Source organism: Suncus etruscus, chromosome 3 (genome assembly GCF_024139225.1).
Source record: "Suncus etruscus isolate mSunEtr1 chromosome 3, mSunEtr1.pri.cur, whole genome shotgun sequence".
Classification (NCBI taxonomy): domain Eukaryota; kingdom Metazoa; phylum Chordata; class Mammalia; order Eulipotyphla; family Soricidae; genus Suncus; species Suncus etruscus.
The window spans coordinates 64,356,054-64,372,979 of NC_064850.1; the positions used below are offsets into that span (position 1 = coordinate 64,356,054).

A 16,926-nucleotide genomic window follows, 5' to 3' on the forward strand; every position below is an offset into this window, starting at 1 on the left:
GCCTTGCATGTGGCAGACCTGGGTTCAATCCTCAGTGTCCCATGTGGTCCCCTGAGCCTGCCAGGAGTGAATTCTAAGCGCAGAACCAGGAATAACCCCTGAGCACTGCCGGGTGTGGTCCAAAAGCCAAAAAAGAAAGAAAGAAAGAAAGAAAGAAAGAAAGAAAGAAAGAAAGAAAGAAAGAAAGAAAGAAAGAAAGAAAGAAAGAAAGAAAGAAAGAAAGAAAGAGAGAGAGAGAGAGAGAGAGAGAGAGAGATAGAGAGAGAGGAGAGAGAGAGAGAGAGGAGAGAGAGAAAGAAAGAAAGAAAGAAAGAAAGAAAGAAAGAAAGAAAGAAAGAAAGAAAGAAAGAAAGAAAGAAAGAAAGAAAGAAAGAAAGAAAGAGAAAGAAAGAAAAGAAAGAAAGAAAGAAAGAAAGAACGAAAGAAAGAAAGAAAGAAAGAAAGAAAGAAAGAATAAAGGTTTTCTATGACTTCACTATTATTAGATCTAACCTATATTCAGTATTGGCTTAACTTTAAGGGTTATTAGTAATTTAAGATTAAATCTTGGGGCAAGGTTTGTGAAGAGGGGACTTAGATTGCTTTAGAAGTATTTTTCTCATCAAAGCATAACTTAGAAATGTATTGAGGAGTTGAAGCGATAGCGCAGAGCTCTGCATGCAGCCAAACTGGGTTCAATTCTAGCATCCCAGATGATGCTCCCCAAACCTGTCAGCAGTGATTTCTTAGTACAGAGCCAGGAGTAGCCCCTGAGCACTGGTAGGTGTGGTAAAAAAAAAAAAAACAGAAAGAAAAGAAAGAAATGCATCTATATGTCAAAAAATATAAATACAATGCGCCAGGTTTGTAGAAAGAATGGGGGGGGGTGGTGTTTAGTGTAATAAGTTTGTAAAGCATAGAACATGTGCAGTATAAACAACAAAAACTTGCATGAACTCTGAATAATTGCTTTCCAAGAGTTGCATGTGACAAAAAAAAAAGTTAGTTTATCTGATACATATTTTAGATTGTAAGTTTCAGGAAAATGTTTTGGCATGCCAGTCATCAATTTATGGTCATCCTTGACTGTGGACATTCCTGGCTAAAGCTGAATGAAACTGTGCGTGTATGTGCATGCACACATGTATCTCCCTTACCTAGCCATGCTACTTAGCAGAGCCTTAGCAGAAACTACTTGATTTAGTTGTCCCTTGGCCTAGAACCTCAGTTGAGGTCAGGTTATAGTCCAAAATCAGGTCTGTCCTCGAGCTCTGAGAACTTTGGGACTGAGGGCAGTGACTTCATAGCATCCAAGAAACAATTTTGTTTCTAGCTGGCCAAATTAAAAGATCCAAGGAAGCTGATCAGGCACCTGCTTTGCATGCAGCCAACCTCTATTCAGTCCCCTGCACCCCACATGATCCCCCCAAGCAGAGCCAGGAATAACCTCTGAACATTGCCAGATGTGACAAAGAAAATAGTAAAAGGTGTAAGGATATGGAACTATGTTTATGAACTGTGGGAAAGGTAGCTTAAAGCTAGATGATACTACTGGTTGATTTCGTTGTGTTTTTGTTTTTGTTTTTGTTTCTCCCTTCTCTCACCTCTGCTCTCCTTTTCCCTGATCCCTCTTCTCTCCTCTTTTTTGTTTTGTTTTATGGTTGATTTTTAAACAGTCTCCTCCAGCAAAGTGAGGAATCTTTCTAAGGATTCTGTAAAAATCAGTAATCAATTAAAGAATTTATATAGTGCATGTAAGTAATTATTTTTTCTAAATGTAGGCATATTTGGAATATACCACTAAATGTCTAATTTTTTTATGTTAGGGACTTGGAAAAAGTTAAATACAGAACTATAATTGCTCTGGTTAATAAGCAAATGCTTCCAAAAATCTTTAAGAAATAAGAATTGTTTTGACCCAGAGTTTGTTCTTTTGGAAGGAGGGGACCTCACAAACATTACTCCAAAGTAAATAAATGTTACTCAGGGAGCATCTTGGACATGCTCAGCTGTGCCTGCTAGGCATGTGGTGCCAGGATCAAAACCCAGCTGAGCATATGCAGGACATGGACCATAGTCCCAAAACTATCTCCTTGGCCATTTATGTTGGTCTTGAGTAGCCATAGACAAGAATAAATATCTTTAATTATGTACATGTTTTTCTAAGGATATCACTTAAAGGAAATCTAGAGCTCAGAGAGATGACTCCAACAGCTGGGGCATATGTGCTATATGGGGGAGATCGCCTCAATGCAATCCCGGCACCTCATAGTACCTAGAGCAATGACACAGGATTAGCCTAAGCATGGCTGCTGGGGCCAAAAATAAATGAAATCTAGCTTTGCTATCAAATATTGAATGTTCTCTTTGAGTAAATGATATTTATTCTCACTAAAGTATTTTACTTGATAATTATATCTTAATTATCAAATAGATATAAAAAGATTATTTTGGTGTGGTTTTTAATGACTACTTAAATAATAGTAATCAGTATGATGATAAATCTAATAAGGTATTTGAGTATATGTCTTAATAATCTTCAGGGTTTGTTTTTGTTTGTTTTAGAGGAACTAAAAGAAATAGCAGCTAACTTTTTATTGCTGCTGGCTCTGCAAGTTTTTTAATATTTTTCCTATTTTGGCACAATCTGGATAGATTTTGAGGTGATTCTGTGTAGAAAACGATTACTGAATAATTAAAGAAAAAGAACTGGCAAAACCTAACAAAATTAATTTTGTAAGACTGGAGTTAGCAGTAGTTACCAGAAGGAACGTGGAGGCGGGGAGGGGGTGAGGAAACGAAGGGTCTTCTGATAGTGGGAAGTTGGGGCTTGGGTTCTGGGAGTGGGGGGTGGCACTAGACATATATAGAAGTGTGAAGCTCAGCCCCTGGAAGTCCATAATCAATAAAAAGTAAACAAAATAGGTTACATGTAGTTTTATGCAAATTAGCAACATTGTTGTAGTACTTAATGTCGAAACTATAGTACTGTGTATATATTTAACTCAAGTAATGGGTATTGTTTCAAGGAAAGGATGTTGGTGCTCATTTTTTTGACTTTTATAACAAATACATTAGAACATGTAACACATTTTTCTATATGTTGTTTAGTGCTTATTTCCGTCTTTTTTTGTTTGTTTTACATTGTAGGCTCGTTACAGGAAAGAGCAAACATTGCTTAAACAATTACCTTGCATTCCCCTGGTAGAAAATTTGTTGAAAGATGGTACAGATGGCTGTGCTTTAGCAGCACTTATTCATTTCTACTGTCCTGGTGTTGTCAGACTGGAGGGTAAGTGCTCCAATTAAAGGTTTCTCAACTATAAGTAAATGGTAAATATTTCAGATACTATTTAACATAACAGGAACTTTTTCAAAAGAATATTTACAGAAAATCATAGTGATTAGAAAAGTAGAGCTTAATTTCTGAGTCCCTCTATGTATGATTACTTTATATGTATTTGTTAATCAGATAGTGCACAATTATGTGTTTCCACTAAGTCACTAATTATGGGATGGATATGAATGCTGTGCTAAAGAGTAGAACAGCAAAGCAAGTAGGTGCCTTCCTACCTGAGCTCTGTTCTAGACACCTGAGCTAGTCCCCAGAGTTCACAAAGAGCATAGCCGTAAGAGAGGGGGAGAAAGAGAGCAAAGAAGGGAGAGGAAGATAAGAAGTTATATGATCGAACTAACCCTTGCATGTATCATACTGCTCTTTTCCTATTTAAAGATATTTGCTTGAAGGAAACAATGTCTTTGGCTGATAGCCTGTATAATCTGCAGCTGATTCAAGAATTTTGCCAAGAGTATTTGAACCAGTGTTGCCATTTCACTCTGGAAGATATGCTGTATGCTGCTTCATCTATAAAGGTAAATTATTTTTATTTTGTCATTTTGTATAACTTTGCTGAAAATAGATTATTATATATATATATATATATATATATATATATATATATATATATATAGATCAGTGACCTATGCACTCCAGACTTATAAATTAACTACAACTATAACTATAACCTTTTTATTTGTTAAGTTTTCTTAGTTAAAACTTTTTTGTTTTTGTTTTTTTGTTTGTTTTTTTTTTGGGCCACACCCTGTGACGCTCAGGGGTTACTCCTGGCTATGTGCTCAGAAGTTGCTCCTGGCTTCTTGGGGGACCATATGGGACGCCGGGGGATCGAACCGCGGTCCGTCCTAGGCTAGCACAGGCAAGGCAGGCACCTTACCTCCAGCGCCACCGCCCGGCCCCAGTTAAAACTTTTTTGAGAGCTGGAGAAATGATTCAGTGATTTAGCATTTATTTACCTTGTATGGAGCTAACCCTAATTCTATCCCCAACAGCCCATATGGTATCCCAAACCCCTCCCAAACCCCTCAGGACTGATTCTTGAGCACAGAGCCAGGAGTGAGCCCTGTTGAATCTAGCCCAAAAATAAAAAAACCAAAAAAAGAATTGTTTCTAAACTTTAACATTCTGTGACTATTCTTTTTGGAATGTATTATTAGATTTTTGGACTGTAGGGGAGGAGGGATACATCTGGCAATGGTCAGAGCATACTTTTTTTTAAATATTTTTAATTTTTTAATTTTTATTTTTAATTATGAGAACAATGATGCAAAGAAAGAAAACAAGATAAAGTTACAGTGAAAGGACAATCACCCATAAATAGAGTTCTCAGAAGAAATCCCCTTACTGATGCCTAAATTTTGGACTTACAGTCAAAGAACATTAAGAAAAATAAAACAGAACCCATGTACAATTACTTTGTCCACAAGTCCCAGATTGTAGTACATTATAACATTTCTTAGCAGTACACAAAGTAATCTAAAGCCATGAAATTTATGTGACTCCTTAAACATTGAAAGCATAGTATTTTTTTACATTTTCATGCACATGCATATTAGTTTAAGTTAACATCAAAAGTTTAAGTGTTTTTTTTTTAAGGTTTAGAGTCAAAGGAGCACAGTAAAAATGGTGTTAGAGTGGCAAATACTGTTTGCATAGGCCCACCAAAATATGGGGGGCATGGAAAGGAAAAGCCTTGGCCTAAATACAAGGAGACTCTACCCCTGAAGTTTCCTGGCATAAGACCAACTCTAGGCTCCAGGCAAACTAGTTTGTTCAATGCAAGTCATTGTAGTGCCAATACAGTTCTATTTTTCATGCAGTCTCTATTGTTTTTTGGTTTTTGGTTTTTTGGGCCACACCCGGCGGTGCTCAGGGGTTACTCCTGGCTATCTGCTCAGAAATAGCTCCTGGCAGGCACGGGGGACCATATGGGACACCGGGATTCGAACCAACTACCTTTGGTCCTGGATCGGCTGCTTGCAAGGCAAACGCTGCTGTGCTATCTCTCCGGGCCCGCAGTCTCTATTGTTGGCATCAGGTTTCTATATTAATATCCTGGAATCTGCATATCCTACATTAAAGTCAGGCTGGTGTGGAGCATCCTCTCGTTTCACCTCACAATTAAAGGGCAATGCAGAAAGCCCTGTCCAGTAAGCAGGTCGTTGTTGTTGTTAAGTCTTCTCACTCAGTGTTAAGAGAAGTCTCTTTTGAGTAGGTCAATGTCAGAGCATCGGTAGGGTCTTCCCTGGTAGAGGATTGCTTCTAGGTGATGTTATAGACAACCTTGGATGTTTTGTGGATGGCTTCTCTAGATCAGGGGTGAATGGAGGATGTCCATTCTTCTGAGGCCTGTGCCAGGTCATTATGTCAATGTTCCGGGTGTAAGGTCTCATTGTACTATAAGATTTGTGTGTTAGATAAGAACTTATTTGTATGTATAGTATTTTCCTGTTTTAATGTGCCTGTGCAAACAAGAAATAAAGCCACATGGCGTTATGGGTGCATATGGGGGCGTAAGAACACGTCCAACAATACCCGTGACTTGGTTCAAACATAAGAATTAAACTGAGGAACTCTTTCACCAAATTTCCTATTGAACAGTTCACAAAGAGAAGAAAAGATAAAAAATGGGGAAAATCATCACTGTATAAGAAAACATTCAGCAAGAGCTATAGCTGTCAAAACACACATAAAATGTTGAAAAGACATACGTGTCCATTTTATGCCTTTTGAAATAGTTGGGGGGGTTTAACTCTAGTGCACCACTTTGTTCTGTGACTTAGGACTCTGCAGTACTGAAGTTAAAAAGGGTAAATGTGGAGTATTGATGGTAGGGGGTGAGAGAGTTAAAGAGAAAACTGAGCTTTTTTAGGAGTATGCGAAAGGGCAGAGTACAAAATGGACATTCTGTATACACAAAAACATAATTCAAGTATAGGGAGTACTGTTAATATATCTTGTGCACGCGGAGGCACTAGCCCCCGCGCAGTTTTGAACATATAGACTAGTAAGAAATTACCAGTGACTGCTTTAGTGCAACCAGCAACTCTCAGCACCCACAAGTTAAGCCTAGGGTAACCTTCAAGCTCCTCCAAGGGACCCACCTCGCTGGCTTGCCCAGGCATGTGGCCCAGGGGAAGCCCTGGAGATCCGGAGCAAGGCGGTAGAGGGATGCTTGGGTCACCCAAGTCCCGCACCCCCCCTAGGCCTGGTTAAGAAGGCCTTTGGCATGGTGGAGGCTGCCGAACCCCATGTTGGCAGAGACTCCCGGCTCCCGGGAAAGAAAGAGACCTTCAAGAGCTGGGAAGCTGGAAGTTCCAAGCCCCCACCCTAACCCTCCCTAAGGAGCTGGGTGGGGAATGGGGGAAAGCCTAGGGCAGGGGTCGGCAACCTGCGGCTTGAGAGCCACATCTGGCTGTCTGCTCAGAAATAGCTCCTGGCAGGCACGTTGGCTCTTCTGTGTGCTGGGCAGCCGCTCCAGAAGTCAGGACTCTGCTCTTAGCCTCTGTCAGTGCACGCCCTATGTGGCTCTCGAAATAAATTTCAATCGTGGTTTTGGTGAGATTTGGCTCAGTTGAAAAAAAAGTTGCCGACCACTGGCCTAGGGTAACCTTTAAGCTCCTCCAAGGGACCCACCTCGCTGGCTTGCCCAGGCATGTGGCCCAGGGGAAACAGGGCATACTTTTTTGTTTGTTTTTAGTTTTTAATTTTGACCCACAACCAGTGGTATTCAGCGGGTTACTCTTGTCTCTGCACTTATGAATCACTCCTAATGGGACTTGAGTGACCAGATGCGATGTTGGGGAATCTAACCCCAGTCGGCTTCATGCCAGGCAAGCCCCCTATATCTTTATTAATTTTTCTGGCCATCAGGGTATACTTCTGACTCTATATTCAGAAATTGCTCCCAGCATTCTCTAAAGGATGACAGAAATTGAACTTGGGTCAGCCACATTGTAAAACAAACACCTGACCTATTGTACTATCTCTCTGTCCCCAATACTATTAGGTTATTTATACTGATTTCTTTTGGAATATAAATTTAAACATAAAGTCAATGTACAAAGTGATGCCTTATTCTAACGTTAGCGAAGTAGAGATAATAGACCATTAAGTATTTGTGGAAAATAGACCTATGTTGGTATGATATGTATGAGCCTAATGAAAAAACTGGTCACTCCAGCATTCAGTGGGAGGATGGAATAGTCTAGGAATGTGAAATACTTCAGGTCTTGAGACAAAAACCAAGAAAGAGAAAGGAAAAAAATCTGGAAATGAAACTTTTAAAAAGAACCAAACGTTTTAGCCATTTGTCCCTTGCTTTAGAATATTTCATACTGTTTTCTACTTTAGGCATTGTTTACTAGAATTCTTTTTATATTATTTTGTTTTAGGGAGGTGTTCTTACCAGTGATTTCAGAGGCTGTTCCTAGCTTGGTGCCCATGGGTCACTCCTGGTGGTCATCTAGAGACTCATGTGGTGCAGGAGGGGAACCTGGGTCCTCCAGTATGCAGTGTCCACTCTTTAGGCTGTTGAACTCTTTCTGACCCTGTTACCACTATTCTTTCAAGAAGTATTAATCATGGGCCAAAGTAGGGCACTTGCCTTGCAAGCAATCAACCTGGGTTCAATCCCTTGCACACCATAGGTCCTATAATTTTTTTTTGGTGGGGGAGACACCTGGCAAGGCTTAGGGGTAACTACTGGCTTTACACCCAGGAATTACTCCTGTTGGTCCTTGGAAGACCATATGGATATACTGGGGATCAAACCCAAGTCGGCTGCTTGCAAGGAAAGTGCCTACCCACTATACTATGGCTCCAGCTCCCCTGTAATTTTGTTTGTTTCTTGGCCATACCCAATGATTCTCTGGGCTTATTCCTAAAGATTCTCAGAGATCACTCATGAAGCAACATGTCTATTAGATTAATTTGATAATAACAGTTTTATTAGATGCCAGATACCCAAAATTTAAAGGGCATGATGTTATTTCAAATAAATCATAACAGGTTTGGTTTGTTGCTTTTAAATTTTCCAAGTATTATAAATACTGTAACTAAAATCTTAATGTTATAGCTTTTATGTATGCATTTAAAAATAAAAGCTTATAGTTGAAATGTGCTTATGAGGGCTTTCTTAATCTTTTCCTGTAATTGTAATCCATTTAATAAATATTACTCTCAGGGGCCAGATAAATACTATAAAAGGGAGGGCATTTTTACCTTGCATTCAGCTGATCCAGGTTTCATCCCTGGTTTTATCCCTAGATGGTATCCACATGGTCCCCTGAGCACCACCATGAGTAATTCCTGTGTGCAGAGCTAGGAGTAATCCCTGGGCATTGCCCGATGTCACTAAAAAACGAAAAAAGGAATTAATTGCTTTCAAATATAAATAACAGACAGTGACTTTTGATTTATCCTTATGACTTTTCAAATTTGGTAAATTTTATAAATGTTTTTATATATAAGTTATTATTTTATAACTAACTTATTAGCCTATCAGTTGGTGTACTACTTACACTTAGTTCCTGGATTACTGTTAAGTTTAGCATTTTCAAGCACCTACACAAAATACTTACAGGATAGATTTAACTATATACATCGGATTATTTGGGGGAGAAATTTCTAAGAATCTGGAAAGAGTTGAGTTTTTTTTGTTTCTTAATCATAATCAATGCTGCTCTTCAGAATATTCAAGAAAGCTGAATCACTGTTTAAGTTATTTTATTGACTTTAAAAAGTGCCTTATATTTATGAAGTTCTAGAAGGTAGAGAGTTGTAGAGAGTGAGAGCCCTTCTGGTATATTGAAGAACCATTCTGGAACCACTGAGCAGATCAACAAAGAGATTAGAAATTTTACTTTTAAGAATTAATTTTGTGCTACATGAGCTAGACTTAAATTTATCCTTTGATACATAAAACAATTCTCCTTATAATTAATTTTTGCTCAGTTTTTCATTCCATGACCTCCCCTCTCTTTCAGAGTAATTACCTGGTCTTCATGGCAGAACTCTTCTGGTGGTTTGAAGTGGTGAAGCCTTCATTTGTGCAGCCTCGAGTTGTCAATCTGCAGGCAGGTAATGACTCTTCTGAACTTTCATCCTTCCATAAATAAGGACAATGATTTCATCTGGTTATTCTTTTAGGTTTTAGCAGCTAACTTTGATACTATCTGAATATTTTAATTATTTTAAGCCACATAAGTTACTGAGAGAGCTGATATAGGAAAGAGTGAAAAGGAAAGAAAATGGTTCTGAATTTTAAGTTGTGGAACTTATAACTTTAATTTTTTGCACATCCTATTTCCTTGTCATATTTTTACCCTCATCCTTAGCTTTTTATTATTTGATTGAGATTTTAGTGGAAACATTCATTATGGTTTAATTTCAATCTATAATTTGCATTTGCTTTTAAGCTATTAAAAAATGTGTGTGTCAGGGCAAATGAAGGTACTTCCTTGCATGTGACCAAACCTGAATGATCCGTGACACAGAGCCAAGCGTAGCTCTTGAGCACTACTGGGTGTGGCCCCAGCTTTACATCACCTCCCCAAAAAGATAGGGATGTGTGTATATATAAACCTAGTAGGTTTTTTCTTTGTTATTATTGTATTATGACACATAAGAATAAGATAATAAATACTGGGATTACTATTCAAATCCTAGAAATTAAGAAAAGCATTCTCTACAGCAGTGACCTACTCATTACCATTATAAAACCAGGCATTTACTTATGTACATAAAAAAAAATGAACTTAGAGGGGCTGGAATGATAGCGCAGGGTAGGGCATTTGCCTTTCACGCGGCTTATCCAGGACGGACCTTGGTTCGGTCCCCCAAGCCAGGAGCGATTTCTGAGCACATAGCCAGGAGTAACCCTTGAGAGTAACCGTGTGTGGCTCAAAAACAAAAAAAATGGACTTAGAGGCTGGAGTCAGACTACATTGGGGAAGGTGCTTGCTTTGCATGCAGCCAATCCAGGTTCAATCCCCTGTATCCTGTACGGTTGCCCAGCTCTGCCAGGAGTGACTCCTGAATGCAGAACCAGGAGCAATCACTGAATATCGCTGAGTGTGTCCCTAAAACAAACAAGTAAACCTAACTGGTTAAGTTCAGCCCAATGGAGTTTCCTTCTAGCATTACTGTGGAACAAATTTTCTTTCTGCTGTCCTGACCAACACCATACATGGGCGACTACACATCTCAACCACTTAACTGCTTTCCTAGGCTGCAAAGTTTGGTACTTTTAAAACTTCAGTTCTTGGGCCCGGAGAGATAGCACAGCGGCGTTTGCCTTGCAAGCAGCCGATCCAGAATCAAAGGTGATTGGTTCGAATCCCGGTGTCCCATATGGTCCCCCGTGCCTGCTAGGAGCTATTTCTGAGCAGACAGCCAGGAGTAACCCCTGAGCACTGCCGGGTGTGGCCCAAACACACACACACACACAAAAAAAACTTCAGTTCTTGGGGCCGGAGAGATAGCATGGAGGTAGGGTGTTTGCCTTGCATGCAGAAGGTCAGTGATTCAAATCCTGGCATCCCATATGGTTCCCTGAGCCTGCCAGGAGCGATTTCTGAGCGTAGAGTCAGGAGTAAAACAAACAAACAAACAAAAAACCTAAAACAAATTACTGCTCTTATTCCTCCTCATTATTACTCCTTTATTCCCCTAAAAATGAAAGAAGTCAAAAACCTAAAGGAGGAAATAATATGTAATCGATGGAGAAGGCATTTTACTTTGGTGAGTAGAAATAGTAACAAACTTCTGTAGACTATGAGAAAAAGAAAATGTACTTGTCCTGTCTCTAAGTTGTTCTAAATATGGAGCCTAAATGTTCTAAATATGTAACAAATAATACCTATAAAGAAGTTGAGGTCTTTCTCATTGAATGAGACAGTAATTATCAAGCCAATATTTGTACATATTTACAGTTAATATAAAATGTTAATAAAGTTTCTGTGAGTCTTGTTTGTTTTTTGGGCCATACTGGTGACACTCAGGGGTTACTTATGGCTCTGTACTCCTGGTAGGCTCAGGGGACCATGTAGGGTGCTGGGGATTGAACATGGGGTCGGCTGTGTGCAAGGCAAATGCCCTGTCCACTGTGCTACGGCTTTGGCCCAGTTTCTATAATTTTATTTGTAAATATTTCAACAGCTGTTACATTAAGTTATATTAGAAAAGTTAATAGTAATTGTGTCTTCCAGAATTATTTACAAAAACATAAACCATACCAGTAATATACTCTATCAGTTCTAATTTTTTTTTTTTTTTTTTTTTGGTCACACCTGGCAGCGCTCAGGGCTTACTCCTGGCTGTATGCTCAGAAATCGCCCCTGGCAGGCACAGGGAACCATATGGGATGCCAGGATTTGAACCACCGTCCTTCTGCATGAAAGGAAACCGCCTTATCTCCATGCTATCTCTCCGGTCCCACTTATAATTATTAATAAGTGAAATTCTGTCTCTCTAACTGATCAACTTAAGTTACCAGCTGTTTATAAAGAAAAAAAAATGAATACATGTAACTGAAGTTTTATGGAAATTTTATCAAAATTAGATACTTGGAGGCCTGAGCAATAGCACAGTGGTAAGGCATTTGCCTTGCACGCAGGCAACACAGGATGGACCCTGATTTGAATCCTGGATCTCATATGGTTCCCTGAGCCTGCCAGGACCGCAGAGTCAGGAGTAACGTCTGAACGCCCCCCCCCCCCCCCAAAAAAAAAAACAAAACAAAAAAACCCCAATAATTTAAAAATAAATCTAAATATGTTCATTTTTTGTAACTAATAGTGGAAATTCCTGATATGCCTTAAGGTCCCTGAGCCCTGCCAAGACTGATTCCTGAGCACAGCCAGGGGTGAGCCTTGAGCACCACCAGAAACTCCAAAACAAAAAGAAAATAAATGTTTCTAATAATGTTAATAAACATATGATTTTGAGGTTTTTCTCTTTCATTGTAGCTGAACTTGTGAAAGATACACCTTCGCTTCCTGTCTTGAATGCTGCCAAAAGAAGTGTAGTGGATAGTTCGTGTAGTTCTGACTTCCCTTCAAGGTAGAGTCCAGAATGAGTTTATTTCTACTATTTCTATTCTTTTTACTTATAGAGAGAAAATTAACTGTTATTGCATTAAATAAGAGTTTAAAGTTTTTCTCTTAGACTGAAATAGTTTTGTTTTTGTTTTGTTTTGGGGCCATACCCGGCAGTGCTAAGGGTTACTTACTCCTCACAGGCTCGGGGGACCATGTGGGATGCCAGAGATTGAACCCAGATCAGCTGTGTACAAGGCAAACACCTAACCCACTGTGCTATCACTTTGTCCCCTGAAATAGTTTTTATTAGCTTATAATCTTTGATGCCTGTTCTAATTTAAATACAATTTAGATGTATCACAATTTAGATACTTTTATGAATCATATTGAAACACAAGAGAGTTCTGAGTCTTATATAACTAGCTTAAACTAAACTTTTGCTGCATAATTTAAGAGCGTTTTATTTATTTATTTATTTGGTTTTTGGTCCATGCTCAGGGGTTACTTCTGGCTCTGGACTCAGGAATTACTCCTGGTGATGGTGCTCAGGGACCATATGGTATACTAAGGATTGAACAGGTTGGCTACGTGCAAGGCAAATGCCCTACGTACTGTACTATCACTCTAGTTCCTTAAGAGTCACTTAATAGGTAACTCAAGAGAACATTTTAAGTTTTGTCTTTAAATTTTGCAATTTTATTTTATATTTATTTATTTGATTTTTGGGTCACACCCAGCAGCGCTCAGGGGTTACTCCTGACTCCACGCTCAGAAATTGCTCCTGGTATATTCGGGGGACCATATGGGACGCCGGGATTCTAACCAATGACCTTCTGCATGAAAGGCAAACGCCTTACCTCCATGCTATCTCTCCGGCCCCAAATTTTACAATTTTAAAAAGTTTGGGGAGGGTATGGTGCTTGTGGACTGTTCTGAGCTGGCGGTGGGACTCTGGCATGCAAAGGCAGGTGCTTCAGTCCTTTGGGCCATACCTAGTAATGCTCAGGAGCTATTCAAAGCATGTGTTCAGGCCTTCAAGTTATCTCCCTGCCTTTCAGACCAGATCTTGTCATCTTTGGGGGAATTTTTTCTACTGAGAGACAACCACAACTACAGTAGACAACTACTGTAACTACTGAGAGATCACAATAATATATATATATATATATATATATATATATATATATATATATATATATATATATATATATCTTCATATTGAATTTTCTTCTGGTACTTTTATTTCTTTTTTTGGACCATAATTGCATGCTTGGGCTCCTCTGACTCTGTATTTGGGGGGAACCATGCAGATCTAGATTAAAACTGCAGTGCAAGCTCCTAAACCCTATTCACCTCTCTAACCCTCTAGCCAACTTGAGTTATTTTGTTTTATTTTGGTTTTAGGGTACATTCAGTGGTACTCAGTGCTTACTCCTGGCTCTAGCATTAGGAATCACTCCTAGCGGGGGTTGGGAGATCATATAGGGATCCAGGGATCATACCCAGCTTGGCTGCATGCAAAGGAAGTACCTTATCCACTCTACTACCTCTCCAGCCTCCACTTAAGTCCTTAATATCAGAACTTAATTAAAAGCAAATTGAAAATACTCCCTACCATTTAATGGAAGGATATTTCTGACTCCTGACCATCTTTGTGACAGATATTATGAGTTCATTTTTAAAATGTTCTTTAGTGGGCTAAAGAGATAGTACAGCAGATAAAGTGCTTGCCTTGCACATAACTCACCTGGGTTCCATCTCCAGCACTCCATTTAGTCCCCTGAGCCTGCCAGGAGTGATCCCTGAACACAAAGCCTGGAGTTAGCTTCGAAAATAGCTAGATATGTTCCCCCCTCCAAAAGAAATGTTCTTTAGGATTAGAGGGAATGTAAAGTATGCTTTGCATGTAGCCAGCCTTATTTCAATCCTGGGCACCACATATGGTCTTCTGAACATAGAAGTAACCCAGGTGTGACCCAGAAAAAAGCAAAAGTAAGTAAATAGGGTAGGGGCTAGATAGAGTACAGTGGGTAGGGCTCTTGCCTTGCATGCAGCCAACATAGGTTCAGTCCACCACATCCCATATAGTTCCCCAAACACTAACAAGTAATTCCTGAGTATCAGGAATTACTGAGAACTTCTGAGTCTGGTCCCCTCCCCCAAAACATTTATTCTATTTTGATTGTTTGTTTGTTTTTTTGAGTCAGGAGTTACTCCTGGCTCTGCACTCAGAAGTTGCTCCTGGCAGGCTCTGGGAACCATATGGGATGCCGGGAATTGATGGTTTTTTGAGTCACACCTGGCTGCGCTCAGGAGTTACTCCTGGCTCTGCACTCAGAAGTTGCTCCTGGCAGGCTCTGGGAACCATATGGGATGCCAGGAATTGAACACTCATCTGTCTTGGGTCAGGTGCATGCAAGGCAAATGAACTATCACTGTACTACCACGCTGGCCCATTTTTTTCTATTTTGAGATTATAATGTTTTTGCATCGACAGATATTACTACACCTAAGTGTCTAGTCACATTGGACAAAGTAAATTCTGGTCATATGTCATTTAAAAATGGACTGTCTTCTACTCTGCATTAATTGGTGTGGGCTGGAATAAGAATAGCTAATCAGAAAGCTTCACAGCTGAGGCCAGCGTGGTGGCGCTAGAGGTAAGGTGCCTGCCTTGCCTGCGCTAGCCTAGGATGGACTGCGATTCGATCCCCCGGCATCCCAGATGGTCCCCCAAGCCAGGAGCGATTTCTGAGCGCATAGCCAGGAGTAACCCCTGAATGTCACCGGGTGTGGCCCAAAAACAAAAAAAAAGAAAGAAAGAAAAGAAAGCTTCACAGCTGATTCACACAGATTCTGTAAATCTGAACATTAGAGATGTCCAGACATAGGTCTGTGTGCGAAGACATTGCTAGGCTCTTCTTTGTGGTTTCTTCCTGTGTTTTAAAATTCTAATCTCATCAGAATTTTTCTGTCTGATGACTTTCATTTAACTTGCTTTTGTATTTCTATTTGTAAGATGAAAATAATGTTATCTCAGAAGGACATTGAAATATGTATATGAAAGTATTCCAAGCACTTTGGTAAACCACAACAACCAAAACTATTCATAGATACAGATAAAAATATAGCAATCAAGGAGCCAGAGTCATAGAATAGAGGGTCAGGTGCTTTGCACACACCCAACCCCATTTCAATCTCTGGCACTTCATATGATCCCCTGAGCCTCTCCAGGAGTGAGAAAGTGAGAATCCTTAGTACAGGGCCTGGAATACTGCCAGTTTTGTGTGTGTGTGTGTGTGGGTGGGTGGGTGGGGGGAGTCATGACAATCCTTTGTTTCACCCGAGGGTCCCAAATTTATTTGGGAACTGCATCAAAGAAAACCAATTTGTGCCCCTAGGAACCTTCCTTATGTAAGTGAGCAAACAGTATGTCCCCCCTTCCTCCAGTTACACACAGAGGCCATCATCAACTATGGGTAACATTAGAATAGTATACTGTTCCATTAATTTTTTAAAAGCCAGGCGGAAAACCAGAAGTGATAGTCTCTAACTTCAGCCTTTTTATATAAAATGTGTATTAATGTGCTAAACCATAAAAACATTTTAAATTTATTTTGCATTTCAGTGTGGAAAATTACATATGCACACTCTCATCACCATTTGTCTTCTAGGCATTCACGTCCCCAAGCGCATTCTTCAGCCTCAGGTAATAAATTTGCAAACACCTTTAAAAAATGCCATCTAAATAAGTGAACTGGGAAACAGTTGAAAATAAATATAAATAAAAGCATTCAGGGGCCGGCACGGTGGCGCTACAGGTAGGGTGTCTGCCTTGCCAGCGCTAGCCTAGGACGGACCGCGGTTCAATCCCCCGGCATCCCATATGGTCCCCCAAGCCAGGAGCGACTTCTGAGTGCATAGCCAGGAGTAACCCCTGAGCGTTTTTGGGTGTGGCCCAAAAACCAAAAAAAAAAAAAAAAGCATCGTGTTTTTTTGTTTCTGAAATATTCTTTACATATATATACACATATATATATATACACGCACTAAAATGTTAGTCTTGTTTCTTTATGCTTGTTTTTTTAATTGGTCTCTTTAATTCTCCATACTTTTCTTAGTGCTATTAATGAACCCACAAATATATGAGATCTGTTAAATTGCTATAAGCTAAAATTCATTGCATGGTTTCAGTGACTTTTTCTTTTGTTTTGTTGAAGGAGGAATTAGAAGGTCTTCATCTATGTCTTATGTTGATGGCTTTATAGGAACATGGCCCAAAGAGAAAAGGTAAATAAGAAAATTAGTATATTTTCCTTGGCATCCCATATGGTCCCCCTAAGCCAGGGGCAATTTCTGAGTGCTTAGCCAGGAGTAACCCCTGAGCATCAAACGGGTGTGGTCCAGGGGAAAAAAAAAAGAAGTATTCTTTTTACTTTTTTTGTTGTTAGCAAAATTGCTCTAGGCTTTGACTAGTACTTAAGTTTTAAAAGGGCAGGGGCCAGGCCGTGGTGCTAGAGGTAAGGTGCCTGCCTTGCCTGCGCTAGC

General features: G+C 39.7%; 2 protein-coding genes across 3 annotated transcripts in view; one reads left to right on the forward strand and one right to left on the reverse strand.

Annotated features, from left to right (window-relative positions):
- The window catches only part of DDX59 (DEAD-box helicase 59), a 205,875-nt gene that overhangs the window by 160,582 nt on the left and 28,367 nt on the right, over positions 1–16,926 (reverse strand). The window lies entirely within an intron of this gene.
- The window catches only part of CAMSAP2 (calmodulin regulated spectrin associated protein family member 2), a 90,133-nt gene that overhangs the window by 57,476 nt on the left and 15,731 nt on the right, over positions 1–16,926 (forward strand). For both annotated transcript variants that reach the window (XM_049770584.1, XM_049770585.1), the window contains 6 exons: positions 3,130–3,271; positions 3,713–3,852; positions 9,325–9,418; positions 12,307–12,400; positions 16,053–16,087; positions 16,599–16,668. In XM_049770584.1, coding sequence (XP_049626541.1) covers positions 3,130–3,271; positions 3,713–3,852; positions 9,325–9,418; positions 12,307–12,400; positions 16,053–16,087; positions 16,599–16,668 — 575 coding nt within the window. The remainder of the gene's footprint in view (positions 1–3,129; positions 3,272–3,712; positions 3,853–9,324; positions 9,419–12,306; positions 12,401–16,052; positions 16,088–16,598; positions 16,669–16,926) is intronic.